The following is a 26,803-nucleotide window of genomic DNA, read 5'->3' as shown; positions in this document are numbered from 1 at the left end:
CCCCTCCGCCCCCCGGCAGCGGCCCCGGCGCTGTCTCGGTGCTGCCCGGGGCGCGGGCGCTCATCCCGGCCCGACTCCTTTAAGATGATGCAATCGGCATCGCCCTCCGCGCTCCCGGCCCCGCGCCGCTGAGCAGAGCGGCGCAGAGCGGTGCAGAACCGCGCAGAGCCGCGCAGAGCCGCGCGGGGCGGCCGCACGCCCGGCGGGGCGGAGCGGAGCGGGGCGGCCCCAGCGCCCGGCGCTCCGGGGGGGCCACGGCCGCGCCGCCCGGGTGATGCCGCCGCCGGAGCCGCCCGCCCTTAGCGCAGCTTTCTGCAAGTCATCGGAGCCGCCCCGCTCCCCGAGCCCCGTCGGATCGATTCGGGGGTTTTGTTGTGGTTTTGTTTTGGGTTTTTTGGGTTTTTTTCCTGCGCCCCCATCGTGCGGTATGTGTTGGTTTCCCTCGTCACCTGCCACGGTTAACTTTCCAGTGACTCGGTTTAACTCTTGAGATTTCCATGGATGCTGCTGAGAACACTTTTCCTGCCTTTGCCGGGATCGGATTTCATACCGACTGGACCCTTTGTGGCTGTATGTGTGTTCTGAGTGTCTTGAAATTTTGCTTTCCTTTCCAAGAGCTATGCATTAATTGTAACCAAGGTAAGAGTCGATGTTCATGTTCCCTCGTGCATGTCTAAATTAGATGTTTCTTTAAAGATGAAGGATGTGTTTTCTTTTAAACGGTGGAGTCATATGTAGTCCTTTCATTGATTAGCACTTGTGAAAAAGAAGCGTAGAACTTGCAGAGAAACAGACCTATTTAGCAGGAGATCTAGCTTGGCTTTCTAAACTGATCCGGTTTTCTCTGTTGCAGCTTCTGTGATACCTGAAAGAATAATTTGTGTCTTATTTTGTTTTCCCTTTTGACAGACCTGTGAATGACCATAGGCTTGGCTTGACCTTGATTTTGATGGCTTTGTTGGAAGATGTAATGATGTGATTGCGTTTCATGAAGCGATTGCTCTCCAGCCTGTGTGGCATAGGCTGTAAGCCACTTCTGCCACACTGTCACTCGTGGACAATCCAGATTTTTTTTAAACAAACCTTTTGGCTATTTTTCTTTTCTCACTTCTCCTTTCCCCCCTGTTTTTCCTTAATGTTGGGAGCCTTATTCTACACTTCGATGTGATCGAGAGTCCTGCTGCTTCGTGCTGCTGATTTCTGGTTTAAAGTACAATGGCTCTAAGTGGCAACTGCAGGACTTACCTTCCCCCCCGAGAGCAGGGGACAGGGCTGCCCTCCTTCCCAGAGGTAGTGGAGCTAAACGTGGGCGGCCAGGTTTACTTCACTCGCCATTCCACCTTGGTTGGCACCCCTCACTCCCTGCTGTGGAAAATGTTCACCCCAAAGAGGGACACAGCCAACGATCTGGCCAAGGACTCCAAGGGAAGGTTCTTCATTGACAGAGATGGTTTCCTTTTCCGCTACATTCTGGACTATCTCAGGGACAAGCAGGTGGTTCTGCCTGACCACTTCCCAGAGAAGGGGCGGCTCAGGCGGGAGGCTGAGTACTTCCAGCTCCCAGACCTGGTCAAACTCCTGACTCCCGATGACAACAAGCAAAGCCCGGATGATTATTGCCACAGTGACTATGAAGAGGTCTCTCAAGGCAGTGACACGAGAATATGCCCACCCTCATCGCTCTTACCACCTGATCGCAAATGGGGATTCATTACCATCGGGTACCGGGGGTCATGCACTGTTGGCAGAGAGAGCCAAGCGGATGCCAAATTCAGGAGGGTTCCAAGGATTTTGGTTTGTGGAAGGATTGCTCTGGTCAAAGAGGTCTTTGGAGAAACTTTGAATGAAAGCAGAGATCCAGACAGGGCTCCAGAAAGGTACACCTCCAGGTTTTATCTCAAGTTCAAGCACCTGGAGAGGGCTTTCGACATGTTGTCCGAGTGTGGATTCCACATGGTGGCCTGTAACTCCTCAGTGACGGCTTCTTTTGTCAACCAGTACACAGACGACAAGGTCTGGTCCAGCTACACTGAATATGTCTTCTACCGTAAGTATAAGACATTTCTGAGAGCAACATAACTATCTGTTTTAAGCTGCTCTCTTCTGCTGACTGTACGATTCTCCAAGCACAAAGAGCGCACATTTCCTTGTATCTGCTGTGGACTGAGGCTTTATTTAGATCCGAGGGGTTATGCTTCAGTTTAAGCTTTCCAAATGTAAAGCAAGGCTGAACCCAATGGCTTAGCCTTGGCTAGGTGGCAGCACAGGCTGCCAGAAGCAGCCCAGCGCTGGGGCTGGAGGGTGCTGCTGGCTCTGCTGGGGACATCAGCATCCCGGGGTCATCAGCATCCCACCGCCTCGCCCGCTGCCCCTCTCCGGGCAGGATGCAGCATCAGCCTTGCAAACACACTGCAGATTTAATTACAGAACGTCTTCAAATGGGATTCCATTTGCAAAGGTAATAGCGGCTTGATAATAGTCAAGCACAGTCAGCCAAGCCATCTGTCAACAAACCTGACACACTTACACGCAGCGAAGGGAAAACAAAATCCCGTCCCCCCGGCTGCTTTCCATCAGGGGGCCTGCTCGGAGCCAGCTGATGTGCTTGGAAACGAGGGCTCGGAGCAGAGAGAGACAAGTCGCTGTGCCTCGTTATGCAACATGCCAATGAAAAACAAACTATCCTCATAATGAGAAGTATCTGCCCTGCTTACTGCAATCACATCAGATCACATACTGTTGTGGCAATTTCAGCTGATAGCTCTAGCAGGCTCATTAACTTTCCAAATCGATATCCAGGTAGAGGCATTGTTACCAATGGTAACACAAGGGTAATTTTGATTCTATAATTCTGTATCAGAAAATCATTCCACAACTGCTGTGCTTACATATTCGAGAGGTTCATGAGGCTGTTTTCCTCCATTTTCATTTCAAGAGGGTGAAGGATGGACCATTTCCTCGGTGCATTTGTAGAAATGGGCTTTATCCAGCTGCTGCTTTGGACAAGGGTTTGGAGAGCGAGCACGCATTGCCGGCAGAGCTGCCGCGCTGCATGCGGCGCTCACAGTGAGCAGGCTCGGGAACCTGGAGAGCTGGCAAAAGTTTGAGATGAAAGATGTATCAGGAAGCGAATAGTTTGTGTGTAATACTGGAATCAGCGCCATCTACTCTTGTGCCTCAGCTCAACAGGCAGCCCTGATTTGCTTGTGTAATGGTGCTTAAGTTAGCATCCTGAAAAGCCATCTGTATTTTGGACATGCACAGATTTACTTAAAATTAGTTTTCTAGCTGGATTTCTTAGCAGAATGGTTCTAAGGTCATAGATCCGATTATATTCCAACAGGGATGGATGATTTCTATCATTAGGCTTCTTGTGTTTGAAATCATAGTGTCTTGTACAAGCTATCAAAGGAGAATTAATGTAGTTAAAGGAATGGATGAGAATAAATTCTGTTTGCATTTATATTTAAAATCAGGAAAAAAAGTTCTTTATAGGCACAATGGTTTGCTAATTGAAGAGAGGATGAAGGTGGGTTTTGCACAGACTCCTGTTTTTCATATTACTCAAATTTTTACCTTCAAGGATTGCTTTTTGCTTCCCCATCACTACAGCTAGGGTTAGGTACTGACACGAGAGGTACCTTACGAATTTTGGAGAGTGAAAGTATGTAGTAGGTGTCACAGAATCTTCTCTCACCAGTGCATGGAAAACCTAATTCAAGTAAAGTTCCTGGAAAGACTATTACCCAGTTCAGCAGGCTTTGCATTTGGCCTCTATCAGTTTTGTGGATTTTTGACACTGATATGGTTCAGAGATGGATTTTTCAAAGGTGCCTCCATAGGTAAAAGCTAAAGCGATGACTGTGATGCCAAATCACTCTGTGATCTGGATCCCGTCTGTGACGCCCAGGGCCATGTGCTGCGGTGGAGCTGTGGGGGCTGCGGTGGAGCTGTGGGGGCTGCAGGGGCTGCGGTGGAGCTGCGGGGGCTGCGGGGGCTGCAGTGGAGCTGCGGGGGCTGCGGCGGAGCTGCGGGGGCTGCGGCGCTCGGCCGCGTCCCTGGCTCTGCCGCAGGGTTCACCTGGAGCCACAGGAACCTCTGTCCACATCTCCCAAAGTCATTTCTTTTGAAACTTTTGAGGACCAACAAAGTTGACATCTGGCTTTCTAGTGGAACATTCCAACTTCTTGGCAGCTGTAATTATTTAATTAGAAGCTGCCAACTGTGTCTATCTAGGCATTAACTCATCAGGCTGTTGTCATCAGGTTAATGGGCCCAAACACAGGGGGTGTCTCATGCCAGTGGTGGGGCAGATGCCGAGGTGGTCCCTGCAGAGCCCTGGAGTGGCTCCTGCTCCTGACCCGTCAGGGACCTTTCAGGGGCTGCAGAAGGATGGTTGTTCCCGAAGGAGGGAGAGTAGAGGGAGGAGCATTTTTTTGATACACCAAGTACGTTGAATGCTCCAAATACTGCTTGGAAGGTAAATGCCTGTGGTTGGCATGAAGGTAAAGAACAATATGTGCAAATCCTTCTGAAAGTAGATCAGATGGACAAAAGGGGGTGTAAACTGTGCGGCTATTCACGCAGGTACGGCGTGTGCTGTTAACAAAATTGCACGATTAATATTGTATGACATTTTCTTCCCTTGTTGAAATGTAGGTGCTATTAAGGCTAATGGGAGATTCATGTTCTGTTTGGAGGAGGTTTTCCTGAAATGCAGGGCACGCAGAAGGTGTCCAGGACAGCAAAGCTGCAGCTGCTGTGCTGCGTGGGCGAGCGGGGCTGCAGAGCAGCGGGGATGACGGTGCAGTCCTGGGAGCGCCGCGGGGCGCAGCGCCATGCACAGGAGGGCTGGAGCCGGGCTGCGTCCGTCCAGCACAGCCACCGTGAAGCAGTTCTGTGAAACACAGGTCCAGCGTGGGGGAGAGCAGGTCTCGCAGCCTGGCTCCTGCTCACGGGTGGAGTTTGAGTTAAGCATGTGAGGTTTTGCTCATGCATTTTCTTTCTCTTCAGTTTCTCTTATGTCCAAACAGTTTACTTAAATTTTATACTGGCTAAGATTGGATTTCTTACTTGAATGATTTTGTGCATTTTTTTTCCCCTCCTCCTGTTGTTTTGATGATCTTGAAGTAAAACCTCATCTCCAAACACTCTAATTTTTGAAGACAGTGACAGCATGTGCTTGGATCTTCATTTTAAAATGTTTTCAACCTTTACCATAGGATGAATCAAAAGTGTGCACTTGAACATCTGGTAAATGTTGTGGCGGGGGCAGGGGGTGTTAGAGCATATGGGCTGGCTCAGCCTGGTGGAGCCTGGCCCCGTTCCTGACTTGGCAGCAGCAGCGGCACACTCTGCACCACCTCCCATCACCTCCCAGCCAGCTCTGCACCACCTCCCATCACCTCCCATCACCTCCCGCCCGGCTCCTGCTGCCGCTGCCCCACGGGCAGCACTGCCAGGCTGTGGGGCACAGTCCTGCTGGTGGATGTGGTGATTGCTGGAAAAGCAAAATAACAGGTTGGAAATAAAGGGTTGCGCTTCAGCCAGGTCAGCAGCACGGCAGGCTGCGTGTGTGCCTGCAGAGCAGCGAGGGACCGAGTGACCTGGGATGGGGTGGGGAGAAAGTGCATGGCAGCCCCATCTGCATATTGCTATTGCCCCCAAACTCCTGATACCATGTCCCTTCTCTCTCTGCTTGTCAGTGGCTGAGACTGCAATAGTCTCTTAGAACAGTTCACAGTATGGAAAGGAGAACTTGACCCTAATATATCGCACCAAACCCTGTTCACCCTGGTGGCTCCCTGCACACTGTGGGTAGCACCGTAAGGATGCAGTTGGCACCACAACGAGCAGCTTGTCCTCTGCTCAGCTGGAACAATAAAGCAGGGGGACAGGAGAGCTGTTAGGCAAAAAGGAACAAATATAGAAGCAGTACAGATGGAGGGAAAGGAGAGAAAATTCACACACAGTCTGGAGAGGAAGAACTGGGGAAAAGATGAGGGTACTGAGAGCTATACCAAGACGTGCTGGGGGGGAATTTGTTAGCTATGTCAGGCCTGCAGTGTAACCCAAATGTGTTCCTGCAACAAGCAAGTGGAGAGGGGTTGACAAATGCTCATTCAAGTGCACCAGCAGAAAAGAAAATGGGGATTTAGACAGACGAGTATCCCTGTCCTTCCTAAGGCTGCGTTTTTAAGTCTGAGCAAGCCTGAGAAAGCCAGGCCAGCGGTCTGATTTGCTTAAGCCTTGCCTTGCGCCGGCCACTTCACGTCTGCACGTGTGGAGCAGCTCAGGCGCCTGCAGGTGTTCAGGGGAAACGGAGATGCTCCTGGCACTGTACCTCTGAAAGGCAAAAATTAATGAACAAGGCTCTTGCTCCTGAAGGACATGGTGCCTCTGCTTGCTCTAGGGACAGTTGTACATTCTGGCCTCCTCACCTCACCCTGTCAAGAAGCTGCTGGGTGTGCTTGTCACCTGCTGGCAGGAGCCTGATGTGCAGAGGTGTCTGCGAGCAGGTTTGCGGCACAGGCAGATGGACCCGCTGGCGCGGGGCTGTGCAGAGGGACGTGCCCAGCGATGCCCTGTGTGGCTGCGCTCTGCTGGCCGCTCCTCATGGACAGGGAGCTCTGGGATCATCCTGGTGTCCTTCGCTTGAGATGATCCGCTCGGGATTAATGCAGCGAGCTGTGGCCCGTCACTGTGCGTGTGAGCAGAGCCAAGAGATCCCATACTGATGTACATATCGCTGACTCAGAAATGAATTGTGTGGTAGCAATTTGACTGACAAAATGGAATGCTTCTGCACGGTGACACCTACAGCTGTGATGTCAAACGGGTTTGATGTGGAAGAGGTATATATCACCTATTTTCCCTTCTCTTTAAACTGATACTGTCATATGTTCTAGTAGTTGATTCTGCCTGGTTTTAAATCAGTGAAGATCAAAATGACCTAAAAGATTACAAAATAAAGTCTAATCCAATGAATAATGCAAGCTCCCTTTCCTGTTGACAGGAGGTGTTTCTGTTCCCAGGTAATTATTGTCATCATCAGTGAATCTGGTCCGTCTTGCCAAACAAAATTCTCTCTCGCGAGGATGCTCATCTGCAGGTGGAGGGGCTGTAATCAGCCAAGTCTGCTTGATCCAGCACAGTCATGTCAGAAGGACCTTGCTCACAGCTTTTTTGGTCAGACTTGAGTGACAGTTGATTTTTTTCCCAGTTTATCATGGCATATGGAAAAGCCTGCAGAGTTTTTGATTAGTGTTATTCCACAGATGAAAAAATGCTCTTATTTATTGGAGACCAGTAGTGTCAAATCTGATTGTTAGATTAGTCTAAGAAGCTCCATGGATACCCAAAGCAAAACTTGGTAAAAATGTTGGCTGGATATAGGACTCTGAGTTCATTCTAACAATGTGTGGATAATGATGTTCAGGAACAGGCAAGGACGGCTTTTCAGTACTGGGCTGTGTCTCTGCCCAGTATTCACGGCATGGCTGGTTATTTCACAGCCCTTGGGGTATGATCTTTGTTGGCTTGAACGCTGGAGGTAAATGTCCATCGCGACCGTGCAGCTGTGTGACCTGCTGCTCCAAAAGCCCTCCTGGCAGTGCAGCCCCCCCGTCCCCAGCCCCGCGCAGCAGCTTTCCTGCCCGGGACAACCCGAACCCTCCACCCTGTGTCTGCGGGGGCTCTGCGCTGGAACCGGGTCCTGCTTCGGGAGATAAAATCAGCGCTGCCCAAATTGGCTGTGGGATGGGTGTTGATGTGGTGCTTGCGCCTCCCCGCTCTGCCCCAGCTGTCGGGATGCCGTGTGTGCATCGCGCAGGGCAGGTCTCGGGGAGGCAGTGGAAATGTTCCGGCAGGGCTTGGTGACACGGGGCCTGGCCGTGGGGACACGCTGCTCCATGTCCTCGCTGCGCCCGGCCAGCACCGCGGCGGCTGCAGGTACGGGCTGCAGGCAGGACTGGCCCGTGGAGCTTGCGCCGCTGCTGCTCTGTGATCCACAAAGAGACTGGGATGACTACGGGATTGACCAAGGAGGGCTGGCATTCAGGGCGAAAAAAAAAAAAATCCATGTATTTTAAACTGCAGTCTTGAGCTGGATGTTTTCACAGAGCAGCGCGCAGGTCCCACAGCGGCGTTTGGGGACTGGCCGCTCAGAGGAGGGTTTGCTGTGCCAGCTGCAGGTTTGTGCCAGGGACATGTTCCCGCTGCTGGGACGGGGAAGGTCCCGTGTGCTGTCCCAGGACACGGCGAGGGGCCCAGGGCCCCGGGGTGCTGGCCCCGCTCAGCTGGGGATCCCCTGCTCACCCCGGGCTCTCCCGGCTCAGCCCCGGCCTTTCTCAGAGCTGCTGAAATGTAGTTGTGCTTCTGATGACAACAAAATCAGAAAGAGCAAAGGAGTGTAAATAAGAAAACATAACACAGATATTTGTCACTCAGTGAGTATCAGCAACATATTGTACCCACAGACAAACGCTTCCTTGCAGCAGGTTGGTTTTTTTTCTTTCCAGCCATCCTGGATTTGTTTAGATTTGTAACCACAACATTTTCTCAGTTTCTTCTCCTTTTTTTTTTTTTTTTTTGTCAGCTTTTCAAGTTCAAGGCTAGTGTACAATAAATATGGAGAAATGAAACAAAATCTGAATTACATCTTTGCAATGAGCAAGAGTAACCTTTTATGGAACTTGCTCGAAACCATATTTTTTGTAAAGGAAGAAAACAGACTGAAGTGAGTTGGACTTGGCGGAATTGCTTACATTGACACTGAGGTGTGATAGCGAATGAGTTGGGCAGTCCAGAGCACCCTGCTTGGGGGGTGCCCTGCTCCCGGCAGGAGATGTGCTCGGGTTCGTGCAGGACAATACAATAAAACAAAACATTGCTGCGTTATTGTGCCTTCTTGTGTTGACCCAAGCACTTAAGGACCAGAGGAGCTCAAGCTTCAAATCCGCTGATGTAAGGGAGTGTGTTCTTGTGAGGATTCGGGAAGTGCTGACCACCCAAATCGCCTCTGCAGTCCAGAAGGATGCGGGTCTGATGGCTCATATGTAGTAGAAAAGCTTAGTGCATAAGATAACGTCTCCCTTCACTGCTCCGGTGTAGGAATCTGGTGTTTAATTCTGCACTAATTGTTTTATTAAGGGCTTCCTAAGAGCTTTGGACTTCTCTTTCGGAATGCATGTCCCTTGGTTTTATCTCTGCTAGTAGGATCTGGGTAAATAAAACAGAATGAACAGCAGTATACTGGGCATCGGAGTACTGGGTAGACCATCTTCCTTAGTTTTCCCAAATTAGCTTGTTATATTAGTTTTCTAATAATGTTTAAAGGAAAGCAAGAAGTCTGGAATTGCGAGAATACTTCTTACGTTTCAATAGCTGGCTGTAAGCTTTGTGAAATACCCATAAATATAAACTGTTCAATTAGAGCGTGATCCTGTTGCCCACTTTCTATTGACTACCAGTCATGTAAATTCGTTCCGTCGTGAGCCCAGGCTGGGGGTGAGGGTTCTGCAGCTGGGGGAACCACTTGCACGTAGGAAACTGGTTCATAAATCGCTAGTGGTACAAATTTTCCAGGGTTTCTTCTGAAGCTACTAACAAAGTCATTAGTGATTTATAGGAGCTCATTGATTAGCTGCTAAGGCAGCTAAAAAATTCCTCTACCAAAAACATAGTGAAGAGAACTCTGGCCAGCCTGGTTTGCAATCCGTCCTGAAAACGTGGCAAACAAACCCCAAGTCTGCGTGTGAAAATCCCTGTAACTGTGCTCCAGCTCTGGAGGTTGTTCGAAAAAGAGTTCGGCATCCCCAAACCTTTAGTTTCCAATAGGAAAATGAAGCTGAGTGTGGTGTGTGCCCTGGGAGAGCGGAGCCCCGGGGGGACGGGGGGACGGGGACCCTGCGCCCCGCGGGGCGTTGGGCTTTGGCCAGGGCCTGAAAGCCCAATTTACAGAGAAAATTCTCTCTCTGCATATTTCGGAGGAGACTTATTTCAAGACTTCAGGTTGAATTTCCATCAAACTGAATCAGAGTATATTTTTACACCAGAATTAAATCAGGCTGAAATAGAACCCAGTGGAACATGCTGATTTTGACTGAGTTCTGCACTTTAAATATTCTCAAAGCCAAAAACTCAGGGCAAAGCTTGAGTGAGCAAAAAGCACGCCATCAGAGAACTCGAAAAAATGTTCATTTGGGCTTCTACAAAGCGACTTTTACTGAAGTTTTCTCAGCTCAGAGGCTTCACTGGTAGTGCGGGCAAGTCCAGCGTTTTGTTCCACAGAGGAACTGAAGGATTCAGAGGCTGATCCGAGGCTGGGGACTGAAGACGGCTTTTTGCAAATTTACTGTTTGCATGCCGGTATGAAAATGTGATTACTGATCATCATTTAAGCTAAATATAACACCTGTATTGATAGCGGGTGCTTTCACATAGAATCTGGACCGAGTTTCTCTTCGGTGTCGTGCCTCGGTGCGGTGCCCCGCGGCAGGTGAGCGCGGGCTGGGCAGCAGCGCAGGACACCGGGCTGCTGAAAACCATGGGAGGCTTTGCTGAACATCTGAAACCTCCTGGCTTATAATATACAAAAATCAATAAGAAGGTATTGGATGAGTTGCTGATTATTTTAAAAGTATGTTTTCTTTGGTTTGCTCTCTGAATTTTCAGGTGATCACCACGGTCAGTGCAGGGAGCTGGTCATCAAGAGGGTGCCTGGTTCTTTCTGTTTGGTGTGATGTTGCAGCATAATTGTGGAAAAATACTTTATCAATGTCTTCTTGCAGAATTAAAGAGGAAATTCTGTTTCTGAATTAATGGCCCGATAGTGATCTCTGTCATTCCTGCCAGTTTTGGGTAGAATGTGTTTCTCTCAATCCTGCCATCACCTCTTAAACCACAAGACTTGTTGGTTAGAGAGGTTTTGTGCCCGTGGCTCAAATAAATTCTGTCATTCCCTGGGACGTTGTTTAACCCAAACCACGTGGCACCCAAGGGCGTCTTTGCTTTCCCTGGTGAAGCCACAATTATCAAGATGCAAAAGCATGTGTAGCCTAGCTGGGGGAGAGCAGTTTTTAGGTATTCTTGCTTTCCTTCATTTGTGAGCATTCAAGAGAATAAATCCTCTATTCTCTCAAGTCAATGCACTTACATTACGTGAGGAATAAATCATTCCCTTCCTTCAGTTCTGAGTTTGCGGCTAGAAAGCTAGTCTGCCTTACTTTAAGTAGACAAAGAATATTTAAATAAGGATACTGATAAAAATGCTTTCACTGGTAAGGATTTGATTGAAGAATCAGTTGCTTTCAAGAGTCCTGGAGATGATGCAGAAATGAAAAGACACCATTTCTTGCAGAGAGATTGAGAAGTTGGTTTAAGTTTTATCTGTGGGAAGGATTTCCAGAACGGGGTGACACCTGTGGTGCTGGGAGAGCCCAGCTCCCTGCCGGGGTCCCCCTGTCCCTGCCGGGGTCCCCGTGTCCCTGCCGGGGTCCCCCTGTCCCTGCCGGGGTCCCCGTGTCCCTGCCGGGGTCCCCGTGTCCCTGCCGGGGTCTCCCTGTCCCTGCCGGGGTCCCCCTGTCCCTGCCGGGGTCCCCGTGTCCTGCGCTGCAGCCGGGGGGGTTGCTGGGGCCAGGTCACCTCTGCCCACCCTGCAGGTGCTGCTGGGCCCACAAGTCCAATGCGCATTTTCGCATGTTGTCAGAAAGATGAACATTTAGGAACAATGGTATTTGTTCTGTGCACTAGTTTTGATGTCCTTCGTGATGGAAATAAATAAATAAAGTAACCTCCCTCCCAGAAGGACAGTATTGTCACCTTTTTTGGACTGAAAATAGAAATGGATGTCACAACTTGTTTTTTTCCTGCTTTATATGTGTTAGTTGGTTTGGATTTTTTTTTTTTTTTCTGGCAGGATCAGCAATGAATACGAATGAGTCTACCTCCCATTGCACAGATAAGACAACATTTCCCAGGTATGGGATTAGGCAGCCCATGGCAGTCTGCATCCCTGGGGACGGGCAGATCTGTTGGACGTCATTAATGGGGAGAATCAAACCCTGCTCCAACTCCCACTTTTCAATCTTAAAAGTACCCTTCATGTGTACACTTCTTTTCCAACTTTTGCTAGTGGCTTCGGTACAAATGGCATCGTACCTAAAGTGCATCTAAATACATTACTAGCTTTTCTTTGCAAGAACAGATACAGGCAGGGAAGGAAGAGCCAACCTTCCCAGCAGCCGTTTGGGGAGCAGCCTCTCTGCTGCACCCCTGCTAATGGAAATGCAGCAAAACCAATCATTTTCTTAATGAATGCGAAAAGCTACATGGCAGATAGTAAATAAATAATAGCAGGAAAACATTGCACATAGATTTCTTGGGGAACGGAACTTAATTAAATTCCATGAACATGCCTACGTAGTTCCATTGATCAGGAAAAAATGGATATGTGCTACATCTTGAAGATTTACTCACTTGACAGTGTTTTGCTTTCCTCCCCCTGCTCAGTTTCATTCACTTTATATCCTGCAGTGGTAAGGGAACACATTTCTGTTTTTCTTTCTTGAAGAAATTGATCCTAAGAAGCACAGGACATGATGTATGGTTTGTAACTCTACAATATTGCTAAGCAAAAAAAAAAAAAATCACTGAAGAAGGCTTGGCAGATATTATATTAATTTCCATCTTAAAATGGATTTTTTCCCACTAGGACCAATAAAAATATGTGAAGGCTTTCAACAGCCTCTCTAGTAATAATTAGTTAAAAGATGGTGTAAATCTTGCTAGGCTAATTTAGCAAGGTAGGTTTTTTTAGACACTTCACAGGCATTTTTTTTGCCATTGAATCCAAGCTCACCCCAGAATTCACAGCACCGACCACTCTGGGTCTTGCTGGGGTCTCCGTGTCTCCTCTTTGGCCCGTCGCAGTCAGAAGTCACGGCGGGGCCGCGGCTGCGCTGGCCGGGCTGCGGCAGGACAGACGGCTGCGGCAGGACAGACGGCCGCGGCAGGACAGACGGCCGCGGCAGGACAGACGGCCGCGGCAGGACAGACGGCCGCGGCCGCCGCGGTGGCCCAAGGGACCTCGGCACAGGGGGTGGCTCAGCTCCTCCCGTGGCCGTGCTGGGGCTGCCGGCTCTGCCGCACGGCCCACGCGCGCTGCTCAGACGAAACGCGCTCCGCCAGAACCCAGGGCATTTTCTCTCTTTGCTGTGCGGTGTTCAGATGTCCCACCCAAGCTGCTGTCTGGTGTCAGGGCCGGGGGTCCCGGCGGAGCAGCGAGCAGCCACGTTCCTGTTGCTCCAGGCTGGCCGCTGCTCGTTCCCCGTCCCCTTGAAGGACGGCAGCAAGTTGGTTGGAAAATGAGGAGGCTGCTGTCCTTGCGAGCATAATTGTGATTTGGCGTATGGGTACAGTATTAAAATTCCAGTTGAACAGATGGTGTCAGGATTTTAACATGCTTATGAAACGCAGATGGTCTAAGGAGTGAACTTGTACACTAGTTATTTTTATTTTGAACAGGTTAAGAACAAATTATTTTTTGACTATTGCTATTATTGCCCTACTTGTCATTTTCTCTTTCCCTGTGCGTGTACATGCATTTATGTGCGTGTCTGTGCACACGTGCAAGTCTTCGCAGAATCTCTTTGCCTTGTACCTTTAGATTGAAAACAGCCTGATTTCTGCCTAAAACTCCTTTCTGTATATTTACAGTTTCCTTCCCAGTGGCCCTTTGTTTTCCCTTAGAGCCACTGCCGCTCTCCTCGGGGCTGCGGGGCGGAGGGGCTGCAGAGCCTCTGCAGAGGGGACAGTGGCAAACCCCGCTCCCCGGGGCGGCAGCTCGGGACCCCGGGGCAGCGCCGGATGGGCCACACGCCCCCGCTGGGACCGAGGGCGCCGGGGCAGGATTCTGCTCTTGGTTGTGCTGGAGTAAATGCAGACTGACCCCATTTTTACACCAGTAAGGATCTGGTACTTGCTGTCTAATCCTGTCATGAAACACAGGGTTATATATTTGTCATAATTTATAAGTTTATTTAATCTTTTATGAAACAAATACAATTATTAATGTCCACCTTAATATTTTACCCCTACTACGTAGTACTAATTTCCATGCAAAGATACCGTTGCGTTGCATAAAGCACCTGTGTGCATTTTCCGCCCTGTTTCTCGTCCCCGTGCCACAGACTCCGGGCAGGACGCTGCGGCGCGCTCCAGCCCAGCCTGCCGGGTGCAGCCCTGACCCTGCGGCGGCTCCGTCCCCGCCGCCGCCGCAGCTGGTGGCATCTTCTCGGAGGGGGAGGTTCGACGTGGGTCCGTGATCTTCCGTGTCCCAGGGGTGTTTGCTGTGTGCAGCTGCTCATGGGGAAGCTTGTGCCAATCCGTGGCCTTGGTGTTTAATTTAGATCCCAATCCAGAAAGCAGGAGAGACCCCCCGTACCTCCTGTGTTTGGAACAAGCTGTAAGTATTTGAGAGTGGGGAAAAGAACGTTTCTCAAGGGTTAAATCCTTGAGTAAGTGTCTACCCAGCTTGCTCCTAACATGGGAATGTATTTCTGAGGTCTGACTGTGATCGAGTGACCAGACCAGCAAAAATAAATCCGAGTCTGTTACCTGTCCTTGATGCAGTTCCTGTGTACATCCCGGCAACAGCGGCTCTGGGGAAGGTTTCCACAAAAGACGATGCAAACATATGGTGCAAGGGCAAAGACGCCAGTTGCAGGTGTGGGTATAATCAGGTTCATTTATTCCTCCCTCGTGCCTGCTGCCATTACTCATTCCTCTTGCATGCAAATGTGCAAATCTCCCTACTGCTCGTTGAAGCTCGCAGTGATTTAGAAGCCCCTGTTCCTGTCCTGAAAAGGCAGCGGGATGGAGACACCCCCATGGCAGGGACCCGGCACCCAGGGACCCCGGCTCCCCCGGGCCCCGCTCAGGGCCCTCTCTTGCTTTTTTTTTCTGCTTTCTGGGAAGCTGGTGGAGAATGCGAAGGGTTCTGGTGGCGTTGTGGCTGGAGGGGGCGGCGGGGCTGGCGGGACGCAGAGCGGGGTGCTGCTGGAGCGCATCTGCACGGGCTGCGAGGGGGCTCGTCCCCATGGGGCTGGCATGTCCCTTCTTGCTGGGGCAGCCGCTGTGTTGCAGAAAGGGCTTTTGGGATCCCCTGGAGTGCAAAAACGTGCCCTCCCGCCTATTTTCGATAATCAGTATTTTCCATAATTATCCTGGATGAGATGACATTGACCGAGAAGCCTGTGCCGTAGCCAGAGGTGTTGTAGGTAATTTGGTTTTCCTCGGAGTTGCGGCACCGTCGAGGGGCACACGTCGGGCTCGGCTCTGCGCAGATGCTCAGGTACTAATGGGGACAGGGTGAGCGGGGATGAGTAATGAGTGTTTAATGGGAAAACAGCACAGCGCTGTAAGAGAGCAACTGACTCCATCGCACCTTCACAGCTGCCTCCTTGCTTTAGACAGCGTGTTTGTTCTCTCCAGTTACCTGGTGGGGAGGGAGGCGGCGACAGCGGAGCGGCACAGGGCACCGATCGCGGCTGCCACCTTCTCCCTCGCAAGCATAAATATTTGAAAGTTTATGTTGCTGCTTCTGAACAAGGGGATTACAGAGCTCTGGAATGTTAACTTCTTGCACTTCATGCTATGTTTGAAGCGTGGCCTCCCCAAGCACAGCCCCCCGGTCTGTGGGTGGGAAAGGGTCTCGCTGTGCCCCGGAGCGTGTGGCAGCGGTGACCCCGTCCCCCCATCCCCGGTGGAGACCCCCGAGCCGCGGGGCCTCGCTCTGCCCGCGGGTGGCTGGGTCCTGGCTGCCGGGACCGCCCTTGTCCCCGCTGGGGGCCCTGGGGACTGTCTCCCCGCAGCACATCCCCGTGGGACGGGGCGCCGGCGGCTGCTGCGCCGTGGGGTTCGCTGCCCCTCGCGCATCCCCGGCAGCTGGGGCTGTCCCTGGGCTGTCTGCGGGCACAGCGTGGCGCGGGGCTGCCCGTGTCCCACGTCCCCAGAGCCGGCAGCACCTCCTGCCGCCCCGCCAGCCGACGGGACCGGCACCCCACGCACCTCTTCCCACCCTTCACTCCACCTACGTCTCCATGGCTTGAAATCAAACCAGGGCTTGAAGTCGGTGTCGGTACATCTGCTTCTGTTATATTGCCAAAAAAACCAAAGCCGAATTCCAATATCATATTCCACGTGTCCCCCGTGCTGTTATGTGACATAAACCATCATGCTGGGGAGAGAGAAATTTTCCTGTACGTGAATTTCCTGCACCTGACCCTGCCAGGTTTCTCCCCTGCCTGGAGAAATGCAGAAAAAAATATCAGTGACAAAGATGTTTGCGAGTTCCGTGACCTGATTTTGAACATATTTCGAAAAGAAACAAGTGAAATTTAATAAGTAAAATACTAGCTAGAATGTGTTTGCTCAGCTGTAGTGACAACTTTAGTGACATACTGTATTTTTTGTTTGCAGATGCAGCTTTTGCAGAGCCATGGCTGCAGGAGAGATTAAATATTGTTTGAAAAAGTGTTCAGAGATTTTGTTTGCAATCATGCTGTAGCTCTTCTCTAAATATTGGAAGCTTTTAAAATCAGTTTGTATTGATAATGGCATTGTACAGATCGTCAGTGTTTTAATGTGCTTATCCCCAAGGGATGAAGTCACTGAAGAGAACAGATTAAGTTAAACCTTAAAGAATGTTTCGATAGGGAAAATCATATTTCTTTTAAAACTGCTTAGCATAATGTTATTTGATATTTGATTGTATTCCTTACCACTTATATAAGCAGCATTTGTGGCCAGAGCACGGTTATTGGTTTTTGGGCTGCAATGGTGAATGTCCCAAAGCAGCAACGGGCACGGCCCAAGTCGGGGCTGTTTCACGGGCCCTTTGGAAGGGCTGTTCCACCGTGTCCCCCGCGGGCCCGCGGAGGGCTGTGCTGAGGGGTCCCTGTCCCCGTGCGTCCCCGCGGGTTGTGCAGGACCCGGTTCCCGTGGCCGCCCGGCTGGGGGTGGCCGGCTGGAGCCGTGGGTCTCGCAGGCACTGCATCCCTAATCGAAAGCGTCTTCTTGTACTGCCGTCCGAAAAGTCTTCTTGTACTGCCGTCCGAAAAGTCTTCTTGTACCTCCATCCGAAAAGTCTTCTTGTACCTCCATCCGAAAAGTCTTCTTGTACCTCCATCCGAAAAGTCTTCTTGTACTGCCGTCCGAAAAGTCTTCTTGTACTGCCATCTGAAAAGTCTTCTTGTACTGCCATCCGAAAAGTCTTCTTGTACCTCTATCCGAAAAGTCTTCTTGTACCTCTGTCCGAAAAGTCTTCTTGTACCTCTATCCGAAAAGTCTTCTTGTACCTCCATCCGAAAAGTCTTCTTGTACTGCCATCCGAAAAGTCTTCTTGTACTGCCATCCGAAAACGCAAACCAGAGACGCGTGTGTGTTGCAGCGCTCGTCCGTATTTCCGCCTGTCATAACAGGCTCCATCATCTGCCGCGCTAACTTGGCACGCGGTGACACAGCCACTTCGGGAAGACAGATCAGGTTTGATAAACCCATAACGACACCGTTTGCCAAAAGCTGTTTGGATGTACGGGAGTCACATTTTTACTGAGCTGTTCTGAACACGTCCACCTGGATATAACCTCATACAAAACAATCCCCTTCTGCAGGACAGGAACATGTCCCATATGTCCCCAAAGGGGACTGAATCCATCCGACGAGACCTTAGAGCTGCCATGTGCTAACCACAGGGTCCGGAGTAAAAATGCATAAACCTCTTTGTGACTGAGATCAGAAGGATTGTTGTGCCCATTCACTAGAATTGTTAAAATTATTTCAGTGAGACCTTTACATTAGTTTCAGCCTTTGTAGCTGAAGTTTCATTTGGCATGTATTGCGCACCCTGACAGCAGTGTGCCAAATAACACATATTTATTTGACCCTCCCAAATTCACCAGAAATACAGAGCCAGCCTCTACAACAAGGAAAGGTTTCCCTCTGCTTGGAACTGTTGTTTGAATATAGGATGTTACAAAACCTGTCATGTCACTGTTATTTTCTCCTCAACATCTTATTACTGGCTATTAACAACCATCCAGTGTGCTTTCCCTAAGAACGCATCGCTGGCTACTGAAATAGGAAATGTGGAAATGTGATGTGGATTAGCAGATCTTTACAACACACAGCAGGACGACTTCCATCCGATGCCCCATCGCCGGGACCCGCCGGCCGCTGGGCTGCGCAGGAGCCCGGGCAGGTGGAGCCGGAGCCTTGTGGAGCAGCCGCTTGGCGTCCGACACGACTCCAACGCCCTCGCTGGTCACCTGGCCCTCAGGTGCGGGCCCACAGGTGGGTCCTGCAGCCCCAGGGGCAACACTGGCACTTGTAGAAAAGAACCCAAGTTCCCCCTGTCTCGAGGCAGGTGGGTGATGATAAAACATCAGCTGCCACAAAACGCTCAGCAGTTCCAAGAGCTGGCACTGTTGATGCATATGCGATATTCTGTTTATGTTTATTGCAATAAAGAATATGATAAAAATCCCACATAACCAATATTTCAGCTGATCAAAAACTGACTTATTTGTTCATTTTTATTGATGCTCTGATCTCTGGTGAGAAAATAATTGGCTGAAGCAGCAGAAGCCTATTCCGTTGGAATTCATGGCAGCTTTGTTCAGTGGAAGCAGCAGGTGACCCCACATCGAGTAAACAAACAAACGTTCTTACTTATGTACCAATTATGTGTTAGATCATTTAAACTCTGAAGTACCCAGTTTGCTTATCACTAGTGATTCTGCTGTCTCCTTGCATATGTCTCCACTTGGCTAATTGCAATTTTTAAACTTTTGGTTGCACTGTAAAGTATTGGCAGGTTTGCAAAGCTGCGAGTTGCAAGCTCTGGTAGGAGAGCAGACCTGTCTGAGAGCAGCGGACGTGCGCGTATTGAAATCACAGCTGCCTGTGTTGTGCACAGGGTGGGAACGTTCTGTATTTATAGGCAAGCCTGGCCCAGGAGGGGGGGGCGGGGGAGGCTGACCCGCGCTCGCCGCTCCCCTGGCTCAGATCGGGGTCTCCGTGCAGCGGTTGTGGCGCGGCCGGCGCGGCAGCCGCGGCCTCGGCATGAGCAGCCACCGAGGAGACGGTGAAGCCACCGGGTCACTGGCCACGGTGAAGTGATGGGAACTGAATGGAGCGTTGTCACCGAATGATTCATCTTCTAAAAATAAGTGTCTTCGTTTCCCAAAGTCATTTATTTTTGATAAATGCCTCAGCCTTGCATTTGTTTAGCAGCAGGACAGTGTTCCTGTATTCCACTGGCATTGTCTTAGCTGCAAGTAACTTCTATGACCTAAAAGAGCTGACTTGAATCTTACAATAGTCTCTAAGTTTTTCCACTTGTTGCTAGTGATGAATGTCTTGTTCTATTTATTGGGAGCAGCCCCTGCTACCACTTTAAGCCCAGCTCTTTCTGATAGGCACAGCTGTGGTTAACGGCTTTATCTGCGGGGTGAGCTCTGGGCAGAGCCCGTGAGGTGTGTGTGGAGCGGGCAGGGGGCAGGTAAGGCTGGACTTGCTTGGAATGGGGTTTCTCAGCTGCTTTGACTATTGAGGCATGAATTGTTGTGCCGGTTTATTTCAAAGATAAACTGGATTTGAGTTGTTTTTTTTTTTGTAGAGACTAGTTCCTGTGTCTGTTCTTGTAATGTAGAAACACATAAGCTAACTTAACAAAACTTAAACTTTAACACATGACTTAACTGTGTGATTAGCTGAGTTGTTCTGCATATTGAATATGTTTTGTGTTTAAGTGAGAACATAAAGAACCTAAGCAGTCTAGGAACCTAATTTTCTGTTAAGATAATCTGTAGGCATGTACAAATCTTATCTAAGAAAGCCCAAGCTAAAGGAGCTATTTCTTGCTGCTGTTACAGATGGAAGAAAGAACTCGTTTCCACATCAGCTTAGAGTTCTGCTCTGCTTAGGAATGAGTATGGGATAAAGCTGATAATCAGAAACACAGATTCTTTCCCCAGCACTTAAAACTGTGCTGCTAGAATGATGAATACAATGAAGACATGTGCTAGTATCCTACTGATTTATGGAAGAGTGTCAAGTAGGGATGTCAAAACAGCTGTGCAGCCACCAGCTGGTCCCCCAGCCCTGTTGGGCAGTTGCAGTTTTCTCTGGAAGCCCACGGAACGTGGCTCCCCGCGGTGTCCCCGTCCCCCCGCGGTGTCCCCGCGGTGTCCCCGTCCCCCCGCGGTGTCCCCGTCCCCCCGCGGTGCAGGGGCTGTGGTGGGGTTGCGCTTCTGGTCTGTGCTCAGTGGGGTGTTGGACTGGGGTTGGGAGGGGCTTTCTTGTCCTTTTTTGTCTTAGCTGGTCTTTGTTTTCAGCTTTTCCGAAGGCTTACGCTATTTCTCACTGTCAGACACTCTGCCCGGCCTCCCTGCTTCCTTTTCCCGTGATCTGATGGGTCCAAGTGGCACTGGACCGATGAGTGGGGAGGAGGTTGTTCTGTAACCTGGAGGCATAAATGTAGCAGTACAGCCCAGATACTACAGCGTGCTCTGAAGAGATAGGGGGAGTCACAAGGAGCTTAAAATACTTTGTTGAGGAGAGCAGGAAAGAAATCACGCTTCTGTCTGCCTTCACTTTTGACGTAGAAGACAAGCTGCTGGTTCCTTAGCTTGCAGCGTGGCCCAAGCGAGCCATTCCCCAGCCGAACGGCTGATGAAGCCGCTGCGAGCTCCGGCAAACACCCTTTGGAGCTGCCGGTCCCTCTGCGGGGCTTCGCCCGCCAGGCTCGGGCTTCCCCCCCGTGCTGCAGGACCCGTGGGGTCTGAGCTCCCGGCTTTGCTGCTCGCCCCACCGTCCAGCTTGCCCTGGAATCCGCTTCTCCAGTAGGACTTTATTCCCACCCCCCAGACAAGGTCCAGCAAGGCTGGGCTGCCTCAAGAAAGTAGTTTTGTTAGAATTGTACTTAGCAATTTGACAGCTCTCGTTCCCTCTCAAATGTGAACGTGACTCAGATAAAACTATCCACATGAAAAGATTTCTTGAAATTCTCCAAGTGCACATTAAAATGCAAATCAGTCGTCCTATTAAAGACTTCTGGAAGTTCTCTGACAACACATTTAAATGCAAATCGCTGAAACACCGGCTCAGTATTAAAATCCAAACAATTATTTGATCCACATGCTGAAATTAAAATGGGACCGTGGTGCATGTCTCCAGAAAAGCGGCGCTGTTGGGGCAGCTCTGGCCGGCGGGGCGCCGGGGGCAGGATGGGGGCTGCGTCCCCGGTCACGAGCCCTCGTGTCCCACCGTGGGGACATCACGGCGTCAGACTCGACTAAAGCTTCTGACGTGGATCTGGACTAGTGGAATTGAAAAAGTCCAGCTGGAGTTTATAATGAAGTATCTCTGGCCTCACCTTCTCTTTTTGTCCAGTTTGGGTGTCATCAACACACAAAAACACACATGGGGAGAAATGGCAGCGAGTTCGAGCTCTGCCCGCGCGGGTTTGGGCTCATCAGCGTCCAGGAAATACAAATGGGAATGTGTGAGGCGGCAGAACAGACTGTTAAAATATCCTTAATAAGAAAGAAACTACAGCTAGATGATTGAATTTTCCACCAAATTATGCAGTCTGAGGTTAAAGCTCTGCCCCCAACCAAATTGCTCGTAATTATTTGATGGAGTTTTAATGGGCATTCTCTGAAAGCTCTTGGTGTTGTGGGATGCAGCTCAGCTGTACACATCTGATCTGGTTTATTTTAAAGTATGATAACCCATTAGGAACAACAGGCTTTAAATACCTTTAAAATGGAATGAGGTCCTTTTTTTCTTTTGCTCTGCTGTGCTTATGAAGTTCCTTCAGAAAGAGTTGAGGGGAGCAAAAGGTGCTTTTCCACCGCTCTTTCTTTTTCCTTTTTTACCCTTGTGTGCATTTATTGCGCTGCTTCCCTCAGGCTTTGCTTTCCCGTCGGTACGGTGGAGCAGGGGGAGGCGTGCAGCGCTTTCCCCAGCAGCGTGAGACGGGGGACTTGCCTGCAAAGCGCTGTCCCTTACATTAAGAGAAATGTCTCTCTTTCTCTCCTAGTTTCTTCCAGTCCTTAGACTGTACTAAAATTAAGATGCAACATTTTCAAACAAAACTGTCGTATTCCAAGTTGACGGTGTTGTCTGTAGGATGCTAACGATGCTGAGGTGTGCTGGGAAGTTAGGACCAGTGTGTTTGGGAAAAACACAGGCTGAAGGGCAGGTTTAGCAAAGCCCCGGGGGTGGGACGGTGCAGGATCGCGCCTGGCTGAGTTGGTCAGGCCAGTTTTTATTACTGGCTGGTGTACAACCAACATCTGAGTTTCCCCAAAAGAAACCGGGAATTCTTTTCTCTGGCAAGTTGGATATCCCACAAACAAGCTTTGCCAACACCAAGATTATGATTGATTGACTGATTCATTTATTTATTTATTTTATTTGTATTTGTGAGATCTGAAGCGCTGCTTTTGTTTGGATCTTTTCTGTTATTTCATGTGCTAATCAGGGTTTATTAACTTGACTCTGTCACTCAAATGCTTCTTCCTGATGATGAGCAAAACAAAGCTGTTTCACTGTGTGTATTATCAGTTAATTTTAAAGGAAAAAATGGTTTTGTTAATGTTTTACCTATGATTATTTAAAAAAACAGGATAGTGATATTGGACAGATAATCATCTAAGCAAAACTGAATCCAAAGTACCTAGTTCCCCCCCACTCGTCTACTGCTTGTATTACATGAAAATAACTATCATGCCCAAGTAATTTTCAGTGATACACAAGGACAAAATGTACTGTAGCTGGTATGTATCAGTGTTTGAAAACGCGGGAAAAAAGGGAAGCATTTCAGCTTATGATATTCATGGGTTACTTGTCTCTGCCTCACCCTTTATTGCACGTATTTTTGTCTTGGGGAAAACTGAAAATCGGATCATGAGCTGTAAATGACAGAAAAAGAATTGCGTGCCTAAGTGGGTGGGAGCCTCAGGGAAAAGGAGAGAAAATTTATAGTGTGTAAAGAGAACCGCAGAGTTTGCGTGTGAAAGCAAAGTCACGTCCCCCGTTTGGGCGTGGGGCAGGTCTGCGGCGCGGGGGCGAGAGGCGCCGGCGGGGGCTCTGCCTCGGGCTGCGGCAGCGCTGCCGGCGGGACACCCCGCGCCGTCCCGCGCCTGCTCCCCTGGCTCGGACGTGCAGGAGCCAGGGAGCACGTTCTGGGGCTCGGGGGTGCTGGGAACGGGTCCCCCCCTGCGCAGCCGGGCAGAGGAGACCGGCACCGCCAGCCTCGGATACCCGGCCGGGCTGAGCCGTTGTCTTCACGCTGCTCAGTTTTGGACGGGCTGCCGATGGACTGCTCCACGGGCCTTCATTGACAGCCAGCATCTGTATTTCCCGGTGAGGGACACTGCAGAGGCGCGTAACTGTGTCTGTTACCTCCTTAGCTAGCGGGGAAGAACAGCTTCTGCCACTGACCGCGGGCGATGAAATCCCTGACGTGCTCTTTGTTATGGGCTTAAGAAGCCTGGAAAATCAGGGAATTGGCAATCCCTCAACATAATATGTGTTAGCTGCAGCATACAGTACAAATTCTATTGGAAAACTGCATTGCTCTTGAGCTATTTGTCTGTGGGTTTTGTGGCGAAGTTGGTGCTTTCTCATTCAGAGAAGAGACAGAAACGCAAACGTACCCGTGTTCTGCGCGAGCGTGGGTTGGTGTGGGCAGCACTGCGGCACCCTGGAGTGCATCGCTTAACTCTGTTCTTCTCCCTGCTCAGACCCTTGTGTTCTGCATCGACACTGAGAATGTTTGCTGATGATACTGGGAATTCATAGGAATTCCTGGGAACAGTCCCCTGACCCGGCTCAGCACCCTCCCCTTGAGCATCACCAGCCGCCTGCACCCACGGCACTGAGCGGGGACAGACGGACAAACCTCTGCCCGCCGGGGCAGCTCCGTCACGGATACGCTCGTATGCTGCTTTATGGGCTTAAAATTCAATTTCTCATCTTCTCAGACTGCGTTTCTTATGTTCTTTTAAGTGCTGCTTAGGCGTTTCTCATTCCAGTCTGCCCTGCTTCCCCCTCCTCCTTGCCGGAGTAAAACAGGCATTTCTCGTAACAGGAATCATCCAGCCCCCTCCACCTGCCATGGAAAATACTGCCCAAACCCATTCTCTGCAATGATCCCAGAGCAGCAGTCAATATTGAACAGCAGCTCTTCAAAGCTGCTTTCTGGACTCTGAGGAAAATTCCTAAAGAAACAGTTTGTAGGAGATGTATTGGAAAATTAACTTCATGTTCATCAACACATCATTAACGGTTTTCTCACCCTAACAATCAAAATGTCCGTGATCATTTCTGTCTTGGAAAAAGGTGAACGCTGGCACCAGGCAATATGTTCTCTCATCATTTTCTTATGGCAGCGCTGTTCCCGGGGGGCTGCAGCTTCCTAATGAGCAGGGACAGCAGAGAGAAAGGCATCTGGTGTGTTTATGAGCCTGTTTACAGCAGAGGCCAAAAACAGTCAGTGTTGGAAGTGAATTTATTTATTTATTATTTTTTACAAGAAACGGGTGTCATTCACGAATACCTTTGCCATTCTCAGTTTTCCATCCTCCTTCCCGGTCTCCTTGGTCATCTCATGCAGCTTCTGCTTTCCTCCTGTCTTTCCTGACATCACTTTTCATTCTGTGTCAGCCTTCTCTGCTGCATGAAGAACATCATTATTCCTTTTTCTTTTTGGATGCTGGTCTCTGAATGTATGGTTAGCTAAAGACGCCAAAGCATAGTGGCATCTCAGACAAGTCCACGTCAATACAAACAAGGTGAACATGTCCTCTGTTTAACGGCTGGGGAACTGTTTTTCCTTTCATTTCTGTTTTTATTTGCATTTATAATCCAAGCAAGTGTTCAGGACAAATGGATCTAAAAAAAACCCCGATCAATGCCTGTTAGCTGTTATTCTAGAAAGGCCACAAGCAATGCAGTAGACCTCACACTTAAAAAGACTTTGAGGATGTCAACAGACTTGTAATAATGCCTCGTAGATGTTCAGCTGGCTTTCAGCGTGCATGCCGTCCAGCCCTGCAGTTCTCTTCTGTGCTCGTGCTTTTCGGTACCTGAAATCTGCCCCCCTGGAGGGACAGGGAGCTGCTGGCCTGGCATCCATCGCGCCGCCCCAATTTTGCCCTGGAAACGCAGTGCTGAGCAAGCGCCGACCATGGGCTTTGTAAGACACGGACCTGGTACCACGGCACTGCTGCAGACTCACACCCAGAAATACCAGTTTGGTATTTGCAGCCGGCTCCATTCTCACCACACGGGCGCTGCCTTTTCCCTGCTGCTTCAGTAGCTGCAAATGGAGCATTTGCTGTGGTGCAGGCAGATGGGAGCGTGTGCTCTGCGCATCTCGCCCAGCGCTGCGCGTTGGCTACACCTGGGTTACTAATGAGATTTAAAATCAAATAATTAAATAACTAGAATTCATATCTATGTGAATAAATTCCTCTGAAACAGGTTAGTAGTGATAGTGTAAAATAAGATATTTTAGCACTTACTGGCTTGTACAGTTCAGAACAAATGATCTGAGAAAACTGATGTTGCCAGTGAAAAGACCTGTGCAAATTCAGGTGTAACACAGGAAAAAAAGAGTGGAACAAATAATCTGTGGAACAAGAGAGCAAAGGGTTTCTCAGCCTGGAGGCTGCATCAGCACAAACAGTAATTCTGGTGGTGGGAAGTTGTGCTGGACCCTGGGGAAAGCCCTTGGCTTTAGGGGGACTGACCTGGCAGTTGGCAGTAATTGTATTTCAAGATCTACAAGCAGATTCTGGACGAATTACACTGATCCCTTCCAGGGGAATGATGTTGTATTGGAACCTGTGCCACTGAAAATGGTTCTCACCGCGGTGGGGTGTCGTGCCTGGTGCGGAGCCGGCAGCGCAATGCTCGTGCATGTCCCGGTGTGTTTGCAGGGTCCCTCTGGGACCCCGAGCCCGCCCGTGGTCCTCGATGGCCCGACTGTCCCCTCGAGACCCCCCTGGGCAGACGAGCTCGTTGCAACCTGCGGTTATTGCACTGAGGTTGATGGCTGCTGTAGTTACACGCACAATCTCTCTGTTCACGTGGAAGTGATGATCTAGCCCTAAAATGAGAACAGATTTTCTTAAACCTGTTTTCTGTTTAAATGGGGTGATTTCATTCTTGTCCCTGCCTGTGGAAATTGGTGCGATGTACATGATAAGCATGGATGATGTATGTAATATATTGCCCATGGGAAGCATTGTAGGTTATGGTAATTCTGGAATGTATGTGTGAGGGCTGAAAGAAGCCAGAGAGATGTAGAAATGCACTTTGTCAGGTGTAATTCATCCCAGGATAATGTAGGTATATGCACGGTATGGGATTCGATGTCCTCTGCAGCGGGAGGGGCTGCGCCGGCTGCTGCTGCCGCTGGTCGCGGCGCTGCCGGCTGCGCCAGCTCCTCTGCCTGCCGCTTCTCCACAAAGTCATTTCCCCGGGATCATCTTTCAGCCTGTGATTTATCTGCCTCCCGGACCAGCTGCTTTGCATGCTGCAGTTCTGCACATGGAGGCATTTCCAGCACGTCTGCGGTTGTATATCTCCCAATTCCACCAGCCTTTTAGTGGTTCTGGTTTTATGGGTGCTTATACCTTCCTGCTCGCAGGGGAAAAAGAGCTGCTTTTTAGGCAAAGAAGGAAGGATGGAGGACCTGGGGAGCAGCAGGGATTTCCACGAGCTGAAC

At 49.9% G+C, this 26,803-nt stretch overlaps 1 protein-coding gene across 1 annotated transcript in view; it reads left to right on the top strand.

Moving 5' to 3' along the window:
- Positions 1 to 1,215: 1,215 nt before the first annotated feature.
- Positions 1,216 to 26,803, top strand: part of KCTD16 (potassium channel tetramerization domain containing 16) — a 63,002-nt gene continuing 37,414 nt past the window's right edge. The window contains exon 1 of the mRNA XM_065644259.1: positions 1,216 to 2,047. Within this exon, the coding sequence (XP_065500331.1) occupies positions 1,216 to 2,047 (832 nt within the window). The remainder of the gene's footprint in view (positions 2,048 to 26,803) is intronic.

Source organism: Caloenas nicobarica, chromosome 13, assembly GCF_036013445.1.
Source record: "Caloenas nicobarica isolate bCalNic1 chromosome 13, bCalNic1.hap1, whole genome shotgun sequence".
Classification (NCBI taxonomy): Eukaryota; Metazoa; Chordata; class Aves; order Columbiformes; family Columbidae; genus Caloenas; species Caloenas nicobarica.
The sequence above is the reverse complement of the archived record's forward strand: the minus strand, read 5'-3'. Positions and strand labels throughout refer to the sequence as shown.